Source organism: Kogia breviceps, chromosome 4 (genome assembly GCF_026419965.1).
Source record: "Kogia breviceps isolate mKogBre1 chromosome 4, mKogBre1 haplotype 1, whole genome shotgun sequence".
Taxonomy (NCBI): Eukaryota; Metazoa; Chordata; class Mammalia; order Artiodactyla; family Physeteridae; genus Kogia; species Kogia breviceps.
In genome coordinates this window covers 43602200-43623318 of record NC_081313.1, presented here as the reverse complement: position 1 = coordinate 43623318, position 21119 = coordinate 43602200, and the positions used below count along the sequence as shown (strand labels likewise).

Genomic DNA, 21119 nt, shown 5'->3' with positions numbered 1-21119 from the left:
ACTATATTTATTAAGTTTGTAAATTTTATTAGATTCCTGTTAGGCTGTTAACATGCTAAGAAAAGAGAATTCAAAAGCTGCAGGACTATAATGGTCACAAAAAGAAAAAGGAGATAAATCCTTCTGATGTATAAGCTTAATGAGTTATTGTGTCTGTTAACGAATTTAACAGAATTTACCAGATTATCAAAAACATTTTACTTCACTATAATCTACTGGAGATATTGTTTGGTTTTGGATTCTACATTTAAAAAAATAATGGATTAAGCAGATAACAACAAAGAAAGTCATTAGAATCCAACCAACCAACCGAAATTCCGATTTACTAAGGATGAAAAAGTATTTAAGCAGAAGAGAAAGTAAAGGAATGGAAACTGTCCTTACAAATAAAAATGACTAATACAAGGTAAATACCACATTCTTTTCTTACTCATCCACTCAGCAATTATTGAGTACCTAACATATGCCATGAGAATATAAATAGGAGAAACTGAGTTTAAATGGCAACAAATAAGAAAAATGACAAATTCTTGGCAGGATTAAACATTGGAGCAACTTAGCATTAAATGGTTCTAGTGTCTATCTTTGAATAACCTTTTATGTCTGTTAGTTTAGAAAGATGTCTCTAGAGGTGGGAGGTGAGATTACAAAGAAATTTTGAAGCTTAAGCTCTACAATAAGTGACATAGTATTAACATCAAAGGTAAAATTAAAATTTTCAATGGAATACAAGTCATGAGGGAGGCAAGCAAAAGTACTTTCTTAAATTATAAACAACTGGAGAGACAACTACATTAATTAGTCTATAAATGTTTCTTTGAGAAATGAAGAATCAGAACTACTTACCTGAATCCATGGCTCAGCTAAATCTTTATAAGCAGGAGGGATCTGCTGAGTTCCATAATGAGTAAGATTAAAATTGCTCTCTTGATTCCTTCGTTGTGATCCAGCCAAGGGATGCTGCTGTGTGGTTTGCTGCTGTGCAGCTCGCAGGGAAGAAGGGGAATCCACAGGGCTTGACAACTCGTGGCTAAATGAAAAATTAACAAAGCTTGCTAAAAATAATTAACAGATTTAAATAACACTTTGAGAGCATTTTTATTCTTTATTAAACATACCCAAATCATTAAGTCATAATTGTTACCTGTAGAAATCATGGGATCTCCACTTAGACCTACAAAGGGGACATATTAAAGGTTCTCTATTTCTTCTACATTCTTCTGCCCCTGAAAAATTATGGAAAAAAAACTTAGAAAAGTATAAATGTTTAACATTAAGTATTTATGTAATAATTGTTCATAATGGCTAGTATAGGATTTATATGGAAGGAACCTCAAACATTATATGTTTACCCAAACGCAGGCAAACACGGAAGGTTAAATTATTCTGATGCTTGTAATTGTTGCAAATGCTACTTTATTAAACATGCTATATATAACATGTACTTTGTTTACTGTTTTTCAAAACATTCTGCCCACTTGATAACCTGGTAATGTTATTCCAAAACTTGCTTTGGCGTTACCCTCTCTGGAAGGCCTGCCCAGACCTTCTTCCACCTCCTTCCCTCCATGTGCACCTTCCAGATCAGAACTGTTTCTAATTCTGTGCACACCTTCCATTACCACGCATCACACTTTATAACATTTCTTTGCTCATCCCTAAGAGATCCTAAACTCCTACTTGTTGAAAACTTCTTACAGGGCCTAGGTATAATTTTTTTCTTCTCTCACCAGTCTTGCTGAAGGCCATGTTAAAATCCTAAATAATATAGTCAGCTGATAGAGTAACCACGTTGCGTAAGCACAGAGAGAAAAAGAGCCACATACAAATTGACATGCAGTGGTGGTGCAGCTTGTTCCTGCAGCCATCTTCACACACTGTAAGACTTTCTTCATCAAGCATGCCCAACAAGCAAATAGGACACATCTGTTCCTCTTCATCTTTTATACTATAAAGAAGGGGAAACAAAAGCATTAACCACAAAAGAATGTAACAGAATTAATGCCATATGCTAAAAACAATTGTGGCTTCTTTAGACTATGAAAAAATTAGAAATTCTTGTTTAGGAGCGTCTTGTAAATGAACTATTTGAGAAATATTTCTCTTATTAATATACAGTAATTTTGAATCAGACTCATACCACCATGTATTTATAGGTTGTGGATATGGTTTAACCTTTCCTTGCTATGAATATAATCCAATATATGAACTACAATCTTAGAGAGGTATGTATCCCCCAAATTCTGTTATTGTACCTTTTGAATAAACCGCTGTAAGATTTGACTATGTACAAACATACTACATGCCAACAGTTTCAAGATTTCAAGTATTAGAAGGACTGTAGAGCTCATCTATTCCACATCCTTAAGTATGAAGACCCATCTCAGACAATTTTGGTGCATGTGTAGTCCAACTTTCCTAGAAACAAGTATGTCACATTTTTAATGCACACAACCTTTCAACTAGACTTCTAGGAAATAAAGAGACAAATAATAAAGATATATGTGTGAGAATGTTCACTGCAGAACTATTTAGCATAAGGAAAAAAATCAACCAAAGGAACATCAAAAGAAGGTTAAAATGGTACACCCAGACACTCTGAAGCCTTTGAAAAGGATCAGAGGTCCATAAATGATGACAAAGAAAACCATCCATAATAATGGTGAAAAAAAGCAGATAACATGACAGAATTCAAACTTGTATGGAATGGTTCCATTTATGGCAAAATTGAAACTTTATTATATGTATCTGAATTATATTGTATATATTTGACTATTCCTATCATATACAAAGTGAATATAAAATCAGTAAGAAAAATATTAACAGTGAAACGAGCAAAGAAGATAAAAAGGCAGTTGAAATAAAAAAGACCAATAGCCAATAAATGTGAAAAGAGAAGTACAAAATACATGTTAAATTAATAAAGCTCCATCTTATTTTATTTGTCTTTGTGGGGGGAATGGGATAATCTGATTGACAAAAATTAAGTAGGTTGATAATGGCATAGGAAAACAGGCTCTCATATACACTACTGGTGGGAGTAAAAAAAAAAACCCTGAAATTTTTAGAAAGGAATTTGCTAGTGTTTCTTAAAATACTAAATGTATATCCATGACCTAAAAAAACCTATTTTCTAGAATTCCATCCTTCAGAAATATTTTATGTAAACAAAAAAATATAAAATTTATTGCATTTAATAGGCCAACAAAAAATCAGAGGTGTACTAAATGTCCATTAATTATGGCAATAGCAAAATATATTGTGTCATATCCATACAATCTTATATAGCTGAAGTAGTGTATATTTTTTATATTGAGGAAAATGTTCTTGATATATAAAGTAAAAATTTTTTTTAATTTAAAAAGCAAGTTGCAGATCAAAATATATGTCATGACTATATTGCTTAACAATAGGAAAGATGAGAGAAGTATTGGGGTGTGTGTGTCTGCATACCCATAGAATGCAAAGAAGAGTTTTATATTCCTTGCTTTATATAATTTTAAAAGATGTATTAAAAACTGTTAACAGTAGTCATTTTGTGTGCATCCCAGACTGGAGGGGGGGCATTGTTTCTATTTTACAAATTTTTGTTTGAACCTTCATGATGCGATGAATAGCTTTTAAAATCAATAACAATATTTCCATTACAACATAAAGACAAGATTCTGGTGTATTATAAGTAAGCTGCCCAAGATCACAGAACAGGTTCGTGGCAAATCTATCATTTGGCTTTAATTTGAGGAGAATATCCCATAACCTACTTATCCCTACAAATTCGTGTTTCTACTAAGCTCAGGCTTTCCCCTGGGCTCAATATTACACTTCTACTATCTTAAGCTATAATTCCTGAAAAACAGGTCTGAGAAACTGACAGCAAATAACAGTTCCCCAAAAAACTTCCCTGAAAGCTGAACAAATGTCATCAATGTCACGATATGTGATTCCTGAGCTGAAGCACACTTACTAGTCTCTCTCCCTCCCAGTTATCTATCCTGTCTCTCTCTTCATAATTATGGAGCTATGAGGAGGGGGAAAAAGCTATTAAAATATGCATGTATTAATGACAAAATTTAACGAAAACACTGCAGAAATGATTTACACAACAATCTGTAATAAAAATACTAATGGCAAAGATGACCCAAGATCAAATAATTTTTCAAATAATTACACCAAAATTAGCTTATTCAAAAGACTTAAATACAGGAAAAATAAAGTTCCACAATTTAGGCAAATTGCAAGTGCAACTTATTGCTTAAATGCTTTTCTGACTTAAAAATATTCTATTCTGGGGTATTTTCTGCCTTTTTTCCAAGTACATATGTTGTAAACATTATTCAGATCATTTATCTATATACATGTAAATTTCATGTTCTTAAGAGATTTAGCGTAAAAATTCTACTTATTAAACTCTTCAAGTGGTGGCATAATTTTTCATTGATTAGATTAGACAGATCCTAACTTCTTAAGCACCCACTTATTGCTGGACATTTGAGTTGTTTCCACATTTTAAGAAACCGTTAGAAACCTCTTTGTGCCCTCTTTTTTGACATTTCAGATGTTCTTTCTAGCAGTTTCTTCAGAAGTAAAATCACTTGAGTAGAGAGCAGGGATTAGCGAACTAAAGGGGGATCAAATTAGTCAAGCTTCTGTAAATAAAGATTTATTGGAACACAGCCACACCAATTCATTCACATATTGTCTACGGCTACAAGGGCAGAGCTGAATAGTTGTGACAGAGACCCAATGACCCTCAAAGCCCAAAGTATAAAAATGTCACCTGTCATAATACCACCCATTAATAACCATTAAATTTTTTATTCATTTCAATATTTATGTACCTATAATACCTTTTATATATAAAAAATGGGTTCATGCATGACAGTATTTTATAATCTGGATTTTATTTCATGCCACTCAGTATTCTTCAAAAGCATAATTCTAATGGCTACATGAAATATTCTTAATATGGGTATATTTTAACCATTCATTTGCTGGATATTTAAGTTCTTCCCAATTTTTCACCATAGTACTGTGAGAAACAGCCATATATGTAAGTCTTGTACATTTCTCAAATTAAAATTTTTTTCTTAAAAAAAATACATTTACTGGATCAAGGACTATAATGTTTTAAAAAGTCACATTTTTTTCCAGAAAGGCTATACCACTACATACAGTAAAGCATCCTATAAGAACTGAACTGTCAGATAACAAAGGATCTACTAATTCTGTAAATAAATCTGATATATATATATATTTTTTTTAAATGAGCAATTTCCGTAGTTATTAGGTTGCCTGAACAGTTTTCATATGTTTGTCAGCACTGTGAAATTCTTCTTTTATGAAAATTCTCTTCATGTCCTTTGCCCATTTATGTACTGGACCACAGGTTTCTGTTTGCAGCTTTTATTTTGTTGGTAAGGTTTTGTTAATTATTTTTTATATGCATATTCAATCTCCCAATTCTGTTTTCATTGTTTCTTATATACCATTTAAAATTAACATACTGCAATAAGATCTCCAGATAAATTTTTAAAATTAATTTTAGTCTTAAAATATTTATTTTAGACATAAAAATTTGTGATTACATGAAACATTAACCTACTTACTTACACAGTATAATCTTAGGAAGATTACAACTTCTTTGGTTTCCCCCCTTGGATACAAAAAATGCAAATGACTCAATAAAACCCCCAAATTATGGCCAGCCCATATTTAAAGGGTACTTTTTTTCATCTTAGAGAGAGACACTTTCTATTTTAACTTTGGCCACCTGGTTTTAAGCAGTTATTATTTTTTTCCAAAATAAAAAGCTACAGAAATATCAATCAAAAGGAGAAAGGCTCTAGAAGTTTGGGTAAGGAAGCTTGAGAAGTAAAGTTAATTTTTTCATTTATTTAGAAGAGATAACAGGTAAGAGAAGGAGCCCTGAACTAGAAATCAGGATACTCAGGTTCCAGTTCTGTCTTTGTTCAAATGACCTCTTCTGGCTTTATTTATCACTGAACCATGTAAACTGGAAAATCTCTAATGTCCAAAAAAACTCATAAAACTCTCATTCTAAAATCAATTCCTTTAATAAAAAATAATAAAATTCAAACATTTACTTTTTCCATAGATGAAAAAACTTCTCTCTCAATTCTTTACTTCATCATGCCCTTGTCCTGATATCATCACTTTCTATTCCTCATGAATTTTGAAGTAGTTGCAATACTTAAAAGATTGATGGGATGAGAATGAGACTAAAAAGCACTTAGACCAGTGCTTCTCAGACTGAGGTTCCTGGGAACACAATAGGGGGTGCCCTCCTAAGAGAAGCAGCACTCCTTTCTGGAGTAATTTTTAAGAACCTCATTTTTTCATTAAAGCAATAAAGAAATCTTGGAAAAGAAAGAAAACTGACATGACTTTTTATGATAATACTCTTAATTTTTTCATACCTATCATATTGGGAGCTACATCTCAGATCCTTCAGGGTTATGAGTTTACTCTTATCAGCAACTAGGCAATGGAAAAGTTTGAGAAGCACTGCAGATTTTAATTAACGACTATGATTAACAACTACTGTATCTCTTAACTACAACTGATGAGTCTCTTTGTTCAGAAGAGCCTGCTTATGTTCTCACATCTATACAATAGGCTGTAATGAGGATTCCCTGAGAGTATCTATGAGAGAAGTAGAGATGTCATGAAATTTAAACATATTCCGTATTTGAAAGTGATTCTGGATAACCACTTTGCCTTGTACATAATTTATATCAAAAAATTATAGACATATTCTTTATATAATGCCTCTGGTTCATTATCTGCAAAAGTGATAAAACCTACCTAATGAGACCAACATATTAGGTGCTTGGCACAAAGTAATGATTGATAAACAGTAGCCACTTATTTTATACCTGCCACCTGATTTTTCTTGTGAGACGGACATTTATTATATTCTGATATTTAAGGTGCCGTTTTCAACACTGTAGTTTTCAGGACAAAATATCCAAATATATATACTTAGATGACCTTTACTATTTTTTACCCTTGATTTTACCTTGAAAGCCAAGATTCAATAATTAAATCATTTTAGAGCAACTTAAGTATATATATAAAAATTATCCCTAAAATTAAAAAGTAACACTGGATTCATGCTTTTAATTCCTTAAAAAGTACTAACCTGTTTTCTGAACTAGATGTAGAAGTGCTAGATGATGACAATGTATGAGAATTTGACATGCGTGAAACAAACTTCTGGATGGTGTTACGAGATGGAGCTTTGATCCTTGAGCTACGCCTACTGTGATATTTCTGGAACAAACTCTCAACCTAACATTGAAAAAAGACAGTAACAATGACATTTGTGCCATAATATACATATGAAGAGTTCTAGAGATTGAATTATTTGCCTTTTATTTTGTAAGTTTTTCACAAAGCCAATTTAAGGGCTTCAAAAATAAGAATACATATAGCTTACTAAGGATAGTATTTTTACAGCAGGTCAGTGTTTACTTTTTTGTAGTCTAGAAGAAGAAACTAATTAGTAGATTATAAGAGAACTATTTACAAACATCAAGTAATCCTTACATACCTTCACACCTTTAAAATGTCTATTTAAATTTAAAGCTCATGGAAAAATGTCAGGAATATCATAAAAATCTGTTGACAATTTTACTGTAAAGCATTTATTTAAAAATTACCTCAAAATTCTTTAAAGTTTTTCTCCATAACATTGGGTCTGAAGGTTCTAGCTGAAACACTCGGAGCATAACAAATAGTAGATGAATACAAAATGTTCCACGCCCACAGCTGCAGTTCTAAAGAGTTTTAAAAAAAAAACCTATAGTTTAATAAATCTGTGTTCTATTAGAACTCCTAAGTTGATCACTTTTAAATATTTCCAGGTTTATTATACTAAACTTTCTGTAATTTTCTTTATTATCCTTATATAATAAGATATATAAGGATACGCAAGAAAAGCCTACAGCTATCTCAGTGAATTAATCTCTTATTTTTGGTTTATTAAAAAGACCAAATATGTATTCTGAAGTACAGTAAATCATAGTAAAACCCTTCATAAACACATTAAAGTGTTTATTAGTTCCCAGAATATAATTTGAATTCTCTTTAGTTTACTAAAGAGAATTACACAACCGATCTAAATTTAAGAATGTTACAGTGCATAGAGTTAGTACCAGACCCTAATAAAATGTAAAATGGTGACAATTCCTACCTGAGGACCAATAAACACCCGGTATTTATTGTCTGGGCTGTCTCCTCCAATCAGGAAGGAGTTGGGACCTATTTGCTGCAGTAAGTACAGCCTGGCCCGCATCACTTTGTTTACTCGGCGATTTGTTTCCTCAGGGCTGTATGGTGAGAAGCCATCTGGTGAAGGGGCTCTTCGAGGTGGTGTGATTCTCCCGCTCTGAAACTTCACAACATATAAAAATTAGGGGAATTCCCTGGTGGCACAGTGGTTAAGAATCCACCTGCCAATGCAGGGGACACGGGTTCGAGCCCTGGTCCGGGAAGATCCCACACGCCGCAGATCAACTAAGCCCGTGCACCACAACTACTGAGCCTGAGCTCTAGAGCTCGCGAGCCACAACTACTGAGCCCACGTGCCACAACTACTAAAGCCCGTGCGCCTAGAGCCTGTGCTCCGCAACAAGAAGCCACCGCGCAATGAGAGGCCTGCACACCGCAAAGAAGAGTAACCCCCGCTGGCCCCAACTAGAGAAAACCCACACACAGCAACAAAGACCCAATGCAGCCAAAAATAAAATTAAATAAATTTTAAAAATTAAGAAATGCTTTAAAAAGATAAAAATTAGGTAAATTGCTCACTTCTCCATTAGAAAAAAGTTACGTAAAAAAAGGTCATAGCAGACACCATTTTCATATTCTGAAAAAAATGCCTCAATATATAATATGATGGGACAAAATGTATTTTGCAAACGCATTTGTCTGACATACTCATTATGAGTAAACTAAAATGTCATCCCAATAACTAATAATAAATCTTTGGCCGAGAGAGACAACCATGTGGTAATTTTACGAATTACTGTACAGCTCCATGGAATTCCCCCCATGGTACACTCTGTAGAGAACTAGTGGCAAGTGACTCTTCCCAGATTAAGACATCTCACTGGAGGCTGATAAAAACTCTCCTGTGGTGAGGGTGATATACGTCGCTCTCACTCCACTTCACTGATTCCCCTAGAACTTGGTCTTTCCATCAGTGCCCAGTGGAAATTCTAGTTCTTTTTGATGCCTAACTAAATAGTTAAAAGGTAATAAAAGTTGGCAAGAAAATGAAGCAATTGGAAGCCTCATACAGTGCTGGTGGGAATGTAAAATGGTGTAGCTGCTTTGTGAAACATATGATCCAGCAATCCCACTCCTAGGTATATACCCAATAAAAATGAAAAGATATGTCCACACAAATATGTGTACAGAAATGTTCACAGTAGCATTATTCATAATAGCCAGAAGTGGAAATAAAATGCCCATCAACTGGTAAGTGAATAAACAAAACATGTATATCCATCCATACAATAGAATATTATTCTACAATTAAAAATGAATGGAGTTATACCATTGATGAACCTTGAAAACATGATGCTAAGTACAAAAAAACAGTCACAAAAGACCATACATATTATATGATTCCATTTATATAAAATGTCCAGAATAGGCAAATTATATATAGTCAGAAAGTAGATTAGTGGTTGCCTAGGGCTGGGGAGAGACTACTAATTAGCCTGGGGTTTCTCGTTGGGATGGTGAAAGTGTTTTAAAATTTATTGTAGTGATGGCTACAACTATGTGAATATACCAAAACTCAATGAATGGTACAATTTAAACAGGTGAATTGTACATTATATGAATTATATCTTAATAAAACCATTATTTTTAATAGGCAATTATTAAAAAAACAAAACCAAAAACAAGTACACATGCATCTGCTATTGGACTTGCTAAGTATTCAGACTATGGATATGCTCAAAGATGTGCAAAATGATGTATGCATAAAAAATATTTTTGCAGCATTGTTTTTAGTAATGGAAGTTAAGAAGGAATATAAATGTCCATTAGGATGTAGTTCACCAAATAAGCCATGATTTATCCAGATAATGAAATGTTAGGTAGCTGTTATAAAGAATGAGAAAGTAACTTTGTCTAGCACATATCCCAAAATAGGTGTAGGGGGAGGGGAGACACAATTCTGTATTTACTTGTGGTAGACTTTTACTTTGATGGCCCCCATGTACCACACCTCCCAGTATTTACACCCTTCTGTAGTCCTCTACCACGTTGATTCTGGATTTGGGCATGTAACTGGCTTTGGGCAATAAGGCATTAATAAACATGATGCAAGTGGTGGCTTGATAAGAGCTTCCACACTGAGATTTGCCCTCTTGAATCACTTTTTTCTTTTTGGACTTAGAAATTTATTGTCTCATAGTTCCAGAAGCTTTTGAAGTCCAAGATCAAGGTGCTGGCAGGGTTGGTTCCTTCTGAGGGCTGTGAGAGAGAATCTGTTCCATGTGCTTTCCTAGCTTGAAACACTTGTTGCAACCCAATTTCCATACCGTAAGAAAGAGATGCCAACAGCCCCCAACTGTTCGAGGTGAAGCACCAGATATGTGAGTGAAGAAGCAGTCTTGGATATTCCAGCTTCTGCAGATGCCATGGGGAGCCAGACATAAGCCACTCCTGCTGAGCCCTGCCCAATCTGTAGATCCATGAGCTAATAAATGATCCTGTTTTAAGCAGCTAATTTAAAGGTGTGTCCACATAAAGCCAATAAATACTACTGAGAATTTTGGGCTTTATTGTAAAAATTTTTACTTAAAATGTACTTTTTGAAGTATTTATATGCTTTAACATCCTCAGATGTGAGGAAAACCAAATCTCCCCTTGTGGTCACTATATCTCAGTCATTTTTGCCATTCACTCATTTGTTCTTCAAGGTTAGAATGTTTAACTTGCTTTCTGCCAGTGGAAGTCTGTCTGTCTCTCTCAGAGGGTTAGCACCTATCTTTTTATAAGTCTCTTTGATGACTGGCTCAATACAGAAGACACCTACATTCTCATCTATGCTTCTGCATTCAATCTGCTGTGATACGGTGTTTTGGTTAAAGTACATGAAGAAAATCTGGCCTCACACAGATACGTATTTGGAAAACCCTTTTCAAATAATGATGAATATTCTTCTTTGATACTATATCAAAGGAGTGGTTTCCTTAAAGGAGGCTGTAATGTGGAACCTGAAACCACATAAACAGATTTTTCCTACTGTTTACATTAAAATTTAGATGGTTTATTTTATATACTTGGAATGGATCATTTACTAAAGAATGATTTTGTTTCATCATTCACTGGTCATACAGAAAATCCTGGTTCACTAAGTTATGCAGATCTTCTAAAAGTTCATACACTTCATTGTGCAATATACCAAAAAAATCACATTTGATAATATCACTGGCCTATAGAAAAGTCTAAGTATTGGGAAGCTTTCAAGCTTACAGTGGTGGATATGAGTTTTCCAAAACTCTTAATTTTTGCTTGAAATTCAAATTTTACCATTAGTGAAGAAACATATCAGTTGTTTTCCCTGAAGTGAGTCTTACTTAATTCTTCTTAAGGAAAATGTATGCCAAATACCCAAGTGAAGAATACAGTTTCTACTGTCATAGCTTTAATTCAGGCAAATTCACCAGCAGTTTTACCCACCACTGTAAATGTCAATGCAGTAAGAGGCAAATAACATCTCAGTTTTATTACAAAATTAGTTTTGACCTAATGGATCCACAGGAAGCATCTCAGGGCAGGTTCCCCCAAGCAAGGGTCTGTGGGCCATACTTTGGGAATTGTTGCTCTAATAGACGGCTAGCCAATCTTTTCCATGTTATAAATAAGTTTAAAGATTGTAGAAACTTAACATATTTGCTAAAACATTAACTTACAGGCACCGGGGAAGCTTTTTTTCTCCTTACTCCTGGAGATTCAGATTTCACTGTGCGGCCTGATGCGGAGCTGCCAGGGGAAGGACTGCGTCGGCCTTTGGGAGCTGAAGAAGCAGTGCTTGCCTGGCCCTCTCCTTGAGACTCAGCTGCCAAGGTATTAATTTCAGATCCATCTCCTTTAATAGGGATTGGTTTTACCACCTAAATTAAAATGCCAATATTTTTATTACTTAAAAAATACAAAGAATAAGTAAATTTGAACATCAGCCTAAGGCATGAGCTCAGTAAGTTTTTTATTATGCAGTATTATACAAATACAACAGACAATATATCAACTTCTCTTTACTATTACTTTAAGCCATAAATGAAGACTATTTTTTTACCCACACAGATTTTAGTCATTTAGGCTTTATCAACTAAATGTTGATAATACATAATACATTTTAAAATGTTGTCATACATGATTTTAGAAGATTTGCAATTAAGATCCTTAGATCCTACCTTAGAGATAAAACATCAAAATAAAACTGGAAAAATTGCTTTTCTAAGTACAATGTAAATGTCTAACTAAAGGATTTTAGATACTGACATTAGAGGGCAGTGTTGCTTTAAGCATTACATCTCCCACTCAACCAAAGGGATTATTAGTTCTTAGAACAGTTTAAGTTGCTTAATGAGAATAGTTTTAGCTATGTTTTGTTCAAGTGTCTAGAAAATATCAAGGCAAATAAAACCACTGCATTTAAAATGAAGAAGGAAAAAAAAGCTTACAAGAGGATCTATTTATGCTTAATTTTTCATTTCCTCCTATGCTTTCTTCCTTATTAGCAGGTAACCCACAGTCACTCACCACAGGGCCTCTCCTGTTTCTCCTTTCCAGCCATTCGTGCTTCCAGGCTGGCATACAGGTTGCCTTCAGTTTCTCCCTGATCATTCGTTCTTCTGGGCGATCGTCCATCTTGTGCAACCCCTTGAGAGTTTCTTTATTCTCCATCTCACGCCTAAAATGGAAGGAGAATGAGATTTATATATGAAAAAAAATTTCCAAGAACAAACAGAACAAAACGGTTCTATTCCATACTTTCAATGGACATGTAACTAAAAAGATAACTGCTAAAACCCCCAAATGATTTAAGCAAGATATGAAAATATCATTGTGAATCACACTATATTGTTGAAATTATAATATGGATAGTGTTGAATGTTGCCTGATAACATGAGTTTAATAATATTAGCCTTTAAAAAGACAGGTTCTGGGCTTCCCTGGTGGCGCAGTGGTTAAGAATCCACCTGCCAATGCAGGGGACACGGGTTCGAGCCCTGGTCTGGGAAGATCCCACATGCCGCAGAACAACTTATCCCGTGCGCCACAACTACTGAGCCTGCACTCTAGAGCCCACGAGCCACAACTACTGAGCCTGCATGCTACAACTATTGAAACCCGTACGCCTAGAGCCCGTGCTCTGCAACAAGCACCACAATGAGAAGCCCACGCACCACAACAAAGAGTAGCCCCTGCTCACCACAACTAGAGAAAGCCTGCAAACAGCAACGACGACCCAACACAGCCATAAATAAATAAAGAAATTTATTTTTAAAAAAAGAAAGAAAGGTTCTATTTAGAAGGTGCAGCTTACTAGAATATTAATTCAGACCTTTGTTTCTAGGTAGTTAATAAAAAGCATCCTAAGACATTAAGCACTGCATTAACAAATACATTCATGAAAACTGCACTGTTTCTAATTACACCATTCTAACATACTCAAGTATATAACAGACAAATATTTAGAAGAGTATTTTACTACCATTTATCCCAGGAATTCCAACAATTTAAGTCAATATAGATAAAATCTGGCGGATATGCTCATTTGCTGAAATCAGCTAAATATTTAATAAGCTAGGTGAAACCTAACCACATCTTCTGTGATCCCACAATATTTTTTCAACACCTCAATGATTAAATTTGTTTTCTCAGAACATGATATAGTACTTGGGGTACTCCATATATAAATAGTAAAAATTACCTGGTACAAACATTTTGACCTTTACTCCATAATATATTGTGGAGTTACCATAATAAAATAACCTGCAGGCTGGTAACTTTTGAGAACTATTTCTACAAAGCCTAATAGGTAAAACATCCACTAACTTCAAAATACACTCATATCCATACATGGATATATGCAACACACAATATATACAGGCATGGGTTTTTAAACTGGTTCATAAGGAAAGAGTTAAAGCAACTGCATTCTGCGAGAAGTAACAATTTTAAAAATACTAAGCTAACTTCAGTAACTATTTTGGAAATTCTGTAAAGCTACAGAATAGTTATTTTTTTTACACTGATAGGAAAAGGAAATACTCAAGGAAATACCAGAGATGATAACTGCAAGCTTACCAAAAAGTCAAATTTAAACTCCTCTAGGAATTTTCCAGCTAATCATAACTATAAAGCAGCAGTATTTGCAAAGAACCAGCAAAAAAAAAAAAAAAAAACAACAACAACAACAAAAAAAAAAAACCCAAAAACAAGACCAAAAAAACCTACTTAAAACTAAATATGCCCTAGAAAGGAAATAACTGTTAACTGGTTTTACTAACCAGTAAAACTGTGAGGGGAGTGAAAACCAGTATGTTAAATACCTCTGTGCCAGAGACTGGCCTAGATATTTTTATATTTTTAGTAATGCAGAGAACACTAACATTTGAAACTTGCAAAGGGGCATTAAGACCCTTTAGTAAAATATTTCCACCACGCAGGTACAAAAACTGTCACAAAGAAAGAGGCAATATGGGAGGGAGGGAGGAAGTTGATTTTATTATTTACTTATAAATGTTTAGCTGTTTTTCCTTCCCTAAATATATCATGAAGTGTAAATGTTAGGGGTGGGTCAGAGGAAAAGGGAGGGATGAGAGGCTAAGGAAGGGAGGGAGGAAAGGGAAGGGGAAAAGTAAGGGAGAGGGAAAGAAGGCGGGGAGGGGAGAGAGAGAGAAATACTCTCTCAAAAATTCATCCTGCTCAGTCAATACTTACCCAGGGAAGCTCAGATTTATAGGCAATCAAATTCATGGGCTGATTGCATACTACAAATTCACTTACAACTCTGGTTTGAAAAGCACTTTCCCCCCTCTAACAATGTTGCAAGGCATGGCTTAGGTTCCCAGGCTAGGAAATAAGTCCCATTGTAGAACTGCAGTGCATTTTTACACCAGATGGTGCAGCACTCCCTGACAAACATGCTTATCTTCCCCTGGTCCTAGATGTCTCTCCTCCCCCCAGTTTGTTTTATGAGCATCTCTTCTCAATTCTGTATTTTCAGTGTCTTTTCCCTAGTACCCACTCAAACACACAGAGAACTCTCCTTATCTAAACAAATCTTCCTGGGTGATGTGGCTTCCTTAAAGTCAGTATGATTTTCCTCTTTCCTTTCCACTTGTTTTCAAATTACTATCATCTTTCAAACCAATTTCTTATTATAAATAATAGAGGATAAACATACTAGTAGCTCAACTTCTGCACACATCTAAGATTATTTCTTTAGAATAAATGCCCTGAAATGGAATTGCTGGGTCCAAATGTCACCAAATTAAGACTTCAGGTGATACTGACAAATTATTTTCAAGAAAACAGATCTTCCATTCAAAACACCCAGGTCAAGCTGCCAACTTAGTTGGTCTGAACTAGCAACAGCTTCTTCACTTTGAATCCTACTCCAATCCAGGCTTCACAGAGCAGCCAAGGTCACCTCCCCCATTAAAACCCTCTGGTGGCTTCCCCCTGGGCTTAGACTAAAATCCAGAATGTTATGGCCTGTAAGGCCCTGCATCAGCCAGTCTTACCTCAACTGAATTCACCCAGACCGCCCATCCCCTTCTGCTGTTTCTTTCACTGCCTGGCTCCAACATCTTTCCTGCTCAGGTTTTTTGCACAGGCTGTTTCTTACTTGTCTACTTGTCTACTTTTTACCTTGTTCATTCCTACCCACTCTTTGGCTTTTCTTCAACTCCTCACAGACCTTCCCAATCTCAAATTAGGAATCTTGAGTTCCACTCTTTCACAGCTCTGTACTTTGGCTTTAAAGCGCTCATTGCAATTTGCAAACCTATAAACCACTGCACCCCCCCAAAATGTAAGTTCACAAAGGGAGGGAACAGTGAGTGTTTCATCCATGGCTATACAACCAACATCTAACAATGTCTGGCTTACAATAGGTATTAAAACAAATATTAAATGAATGATCATTTACTAACATTTTTGGCAGCTCTAAGGATCTTCCTAGTTTTAAAATTTAATGATTACTCATGTTAATCTTTTTACAGTTCTGTATTTAATTAAGACTCAGTTTGTAATTTAGATCTTATTCAGTGGAACAATTTTTGTTGTTCCTAAATTGATCTGCAAATATAAACCTAAGTGTTTTTTCTAATGTCTTCATAAGTAATAACTATATATCATTAATTCTAAAATGTGTATTTTTTCACATTAAAAAAAAAAATTTTACCCCGCCTAAGGAAGACAGCTAGGACCCTCAGCGTGTCCTCCTGGAGCCCCAGCTCTTCCGAGCCTGCCATGGGGGCAACCTGGTCCCAGGCCCCACTGCCACCTCCTCCACTAAACTTGTATAAACTTTCTTTTCTTAGTTCGACTTTCCCATGCCTGTGCCTCACATTTTAATATCTCTGAAATCTGAATGCCTCTTAGAATCAAATGCTGTTATAATTTAATGGGCAGGGTTTTAAAAATTTCTTCATGGTATAGAAAATAATGGTACAATTTATAACCAATGGAATCTTAGATTCAATGAAATATACAGTAAATTCTATTCTACTTGCCAGGAAAAAAAAAAAATCATACCTACTTAGCTTCATTTATCTCTGAAACAAAAACCAAACCGGGAAGAAAAACAAGTTTTTCTTACATACTTATCGTTTTGTTATAACCTTAACATACAGTCTTCACAGATCAGACATAAACAGGGTTTTTATTTTTACCAGCTATGTGTGTATGTCTGCATGTATATAGCAGTGATTAGTCATCTTATCCAATTAATATCATAGCTATAACAGGAAAGTTTTTTGTTTTTTTTAAAAACACAAACTAATCTAAACAGATAGTTGCAAAATCACTGTGAGATTAGAGGGCCTCTAATCCATTTTGGTTAAACATGAATTAAGAGAGTTATTCTTGCCCTATCTATTACCTAGAACCATACTTATTATATTAACTAAAATAGTAGCTTGTATATTTCTGACTTTTTAGCGAAACAAACATATTTTGAGAAACTACTTTGAAGACCTAATAAAATTTTATTCAGATAACTATGAGAAACTTAACATTGTTACAGATTAAGCTTTATCCTCCTTTCCTATTTATTTAGAAAACATGAGGTTTCTTGCTTTTTGGTTTCTGAACATTCCTCAGAATGAATTTGTGATTGACCTAGAGCTTCAAAAAACCTTTTTCCCCTGAGGTTAGGTTTCTAGTTTAGACTCTTTCTAGACCTACAGAATTCACCTGCTATAAAACGAGATGCTTCAATGACCCCTTCTCAATGAAGCCACTCAGTCCTGCCTTTATCTGACCCACTGTGGTACCAGCCATTGTTAATTAGACTGCCACTCTCGTAGCTCTCCCCCACCTGTTTTCTAGGAGATGATTTTTCCCTAGGTCTGTTTCTAACACTCTGACTGACCTCACTGGTATCATATACTAGACCCTCTTCCTGGAACCCCTTAAATGCCAGCCATTGCCCTCTTCTCACAGCACTAAAATACTCTCTTCTTAAGCACACCAAGATATTTCACATCTCTCTGTCTTTGCAGATGATTTATATCCTGAAAGGAATATGCCTTTTGTCATCTCATATGCCTTCAGTAAAGAATTTCCTACAACCATTCTACAGCAGTTAGCCATTCCCTCCCTGTATGCTAGTATTAATTATCATACAGCATAAACTCAAGTATTTGTTTAAATATCTTCTTCCCTCACTACACTGGGAGCTCTTCTAGGACAGGTTGCCACATCTTACTCATTCTTCTATCATCAGTGCCAAATGTCCTGGACAGGCCACAAAGGGCACCCTACAAGAAGCCAGAGGGTCTATCCAGCCATAGGCAATTCCTCTTCCCAGGGTGGTGTCTGACACCCGGGGCACCATGCTTTATATATTTGAACCCATCCTGCAGTCCACAGCTGGCTGGTGTTAAGAATGTGCCCTGATCCAAACACCCTCTACACTGGATGTTACTATACATTTTAACCAGACCTTCTCTCTATGGGAGTTTGAGTACAAGATACATGGAGAGTGTCATGGCAGGAAGAATGGCATCAAAATAGAGAAGAAGAGCAAAGTAGTAAATAAGAGCAATGAGGCAGAAATAAGGCAGAAGAGAGAGAGATTAGTCAGAAGGAAGATGTAGTTAGAGACAGGGAGAAGGGAATAAGCAATAAAATAAACATAAGAGTTGTACCCGGGTCCCCGTCCATGATGTCAGCCAACTGGAGCACTTTTATATACACCTCCCCAGGTGGTGAAGCACCATGTTCTCCAGAGGCCCCACGTATGTGGAGAGACTTCACGGGTCCTTTATTTTGCACTGAAATAAACCCTAACATGTCTCTCTTCCCTGCAACCCCGAAGAGCCGGATGAAAACACTAACTCAGCACATTCCCTGGCACACAGAGGACATTCAATAAACACTGAAAAACAGAATCCTACAAGTTTACTATGATTTCTTTAAGGTATTTCTTAAATGGTTCATCTTTAGCATGAAAATATAATGTTAGTCAACAACTAGTGATAGGAGAAGTAACTGCCAGACTTATGTCATAGCAGAAAAAGTGAATGTTATGTGTCAGGCAAGGTGTCAGGTGCTTTACGAGAATTAACGCACTTCATCTTCCCGACAGCCCTATCAGGCCTATACCATCTGAGGTCTGGAGAGGCTGGGTTACAAGCCCAGGGTCACACAGTTTTAAGTGGTAGGAATAGGCTTCAAACCCCACTCGATCTGACTCTGAAGCCTGTGCTCTTCACTGGTCTAGCAGGTCACTGTCAAATCTGATTTTGTTTTTACAGCTAGTCAGCATCAGATATCTAAGTTGATATCTACTTGATGAGGATTCAAAGAAGTTTAAACAAGTTTTTTAAATGGTGACTTTTGTTATAAGAATTAAAGAAGCCCATTAATTTTATTCATTAGTAGAGTACATCACTGTAATGGGAGTAACAAAGACTATAATGAGTATATGAAACCTTTTTGGAAATTAATGGGCTTTAACCTTAGTATACATAAAGATTTCCAGAACAGTTTAGATTACGGATAACTTTATTTAGAGAGAATCTCAATTCTCTCAGTGTCCAAGCAATCTCAAAGAACCCTGGAAAATGCACTGAATTATCTGGGACAGGCACAGTTCAGAGCCACCCAACTGAGGTCTGCTTGTGAAGTTATCTTAGCAGCAGGAATTCACATACTAAAACCCCCAAGCTTTGTTACCAAGAGGAGAGAGAGCAAGGGAGGAACTATCTCCCAAAACAAAACTAGACCACTCTGGGACCCTTAAAATTTAAGTTGGCCAGGCAAAAGGCAAGAGAAGGAATGACTTCAGAAAGGGTGACCAGAATGTGGTGAAGCATAAAGGCTAACAACAGAGACTAACCATCCCTTCCCATCGACAGGGCACTGTGCTAACAGTGGGTCATCTCAGTCAATTCTCATGAGAATGGGACTCTTAACTATCCCACTGGCAGATAAGAAAAAAAGCAGGGAGGTTATGTGTCCAAGGTGATAAAGTCTGTATGTGAAAAATACCGGATTTAACTCAGATATGAATGACTTCCAGGGCAAAAGCAAACTTAATATTTACAAGTGCTTAAAACTCATACACCTAGATCTGAGGCCAAAAAATCTGTATCTCAGTGGTGTAACAACTCTGTTTTTCCTTAAGATAATTTCTCCAGAGATATATTGTCCTTGGCAACTGTTGGCCTTTTCCCTCTTCTGAGCAAGAAGGATTAGATAAAATCATTGGTAAGGCCAGCCCTTCCATCTTTATGTAATGCGACATTTACAACATGTCTAATTTTACATAAGAAACAATATATAAAAGTGGCTCACATTATGAAAATTAGTCCCCAGAAGATTTCATTCCAGGTTGTGCTCGGTAATATTTGGCCCTAAGAACTAAAGACGGCACAACTCCTATTTATTTATACCAAGAAACAGGCAACTACTTTTTTTTCCCTCAACACAGAGTATATATCCTCTCTTTAGCACAACAAAGGACTGCTGATTTCTTAATATGGGTATGGCCATGGTATAATCAGTTTTATAATATGTTGAATCTCTATCAGAAGTCTTCATCAGGGTGAGAAAAACTATTTCTAGTATTGTGTGCAAACCTTCTTATTTAGTCCTTTGAAGGATACAGGCACAGAATTTCATCCTCAAAAAGCTCATGTTCTGGTTAACTACATCAAAAGTTAAATAGGGCTTCCCTGGTGGCACAGTGGTTGAGAGTCCATCTGCCATTGCAGGGGATACGGGTTCGTGCCCCGGTCCGGGAAGATCCCACATGCCACGGAGCAGCTGGTCCCGTGAGCCATGGCCGCTGAGCCTGCGCGTCCGGAGCCTGTGCTCCGCAACGGGAGAGGCCACCGTACCACACACACAAAAAAAGTTAAATAATATGGAGGTCAAATAACAAAGATGACAATATAGCTTACTATCAACAATGATTACAAGCAGCTTAATACCACCTTAGTTATTCTGATTGATTCATATTTATAAATTATTCTAAATTGTCTTGCACATACTAAAAATCAACTCTGATATCAAGGATTCCTTTCTATTAAAATATCATCCCATTTGAGTTTTAAGATTATAATTATTCTCCACTAAAAATTACAGAATTCTGAAAAGTAGAACATGGTATAGAATCATGATAAGTATGTTTGAAATTAACCAAAATTAAACCAAAAAATTAGATAATCATACTGCAAATACTCGCTCTCTAGCTGACCTAGGTCAGCCTAGACAGGGAAAGTGCAAGTTCTTTGAGGGCAAGTCCTTTCCCCTGGCATGTCCTGCAGCCACAAACAAAGCACCCAGAGCAACAGATGCCACAGACTTGATAAACAACCAATGATCTGGAG

General features: G+C 35.7%; 1 protein-coding gene and 1 long non-coding RNA gene across 2 annotated transcripts in view; one reads left to right on the top strand and one right to left on the bottom strand.

The window, feature by feature from the left end:
• Positions 1-8853, top strand: part of LOC131755023 (uncharacterized) — a 50404-nt gene extending 41551 nt beyond the window's left edge. The window contains exon 3 of the long non-coding RNA XR_009335386.2: positions 8350-8853. This is a non-coding gene — a long non-coding RNA (uncharacterized lncRNA). The remainder of the gene's footprint in view (positions 1-8349) is intronic.
• The window catches only part of MAP3K1 (mitogen-activated protein kinase kinase kinase 1), a 77612-nt gene that overhangs the window by 23696 nt on the left and 32797 nt on the right, over positions 1-21119 (bottom strand). Inside the window, exons 2-9 of the mRNA XM_059061111.2 lie at positions 12808-12958; positions 11958-12158; positions 8216-8416; positions 7683-7799; positions 7163-7311; positions 1827-1948; positions 1145-1226; positions 847-1030 (exon numbers count right to left, since the gene is read on the bottom strand). Of these exons, the coding sequence (XP_058917094.1) occupies positions 847-1030; positions 1145-1226; positions 1827-1948; positions 7163-7311; positions 7683-7799; positions 8216-8416; positions 11958-12158; positions 12808-12958 (1207 nt within the window). The remainder of the gene's footprint in view (positions 1-846; positions 1031-1144; positions 1227-1826; positions 1949-7162; positions 7312-7682; positions 7800-8215; positions 8417-11957; positions 12159-12807; positions 12959-21119) is intronic.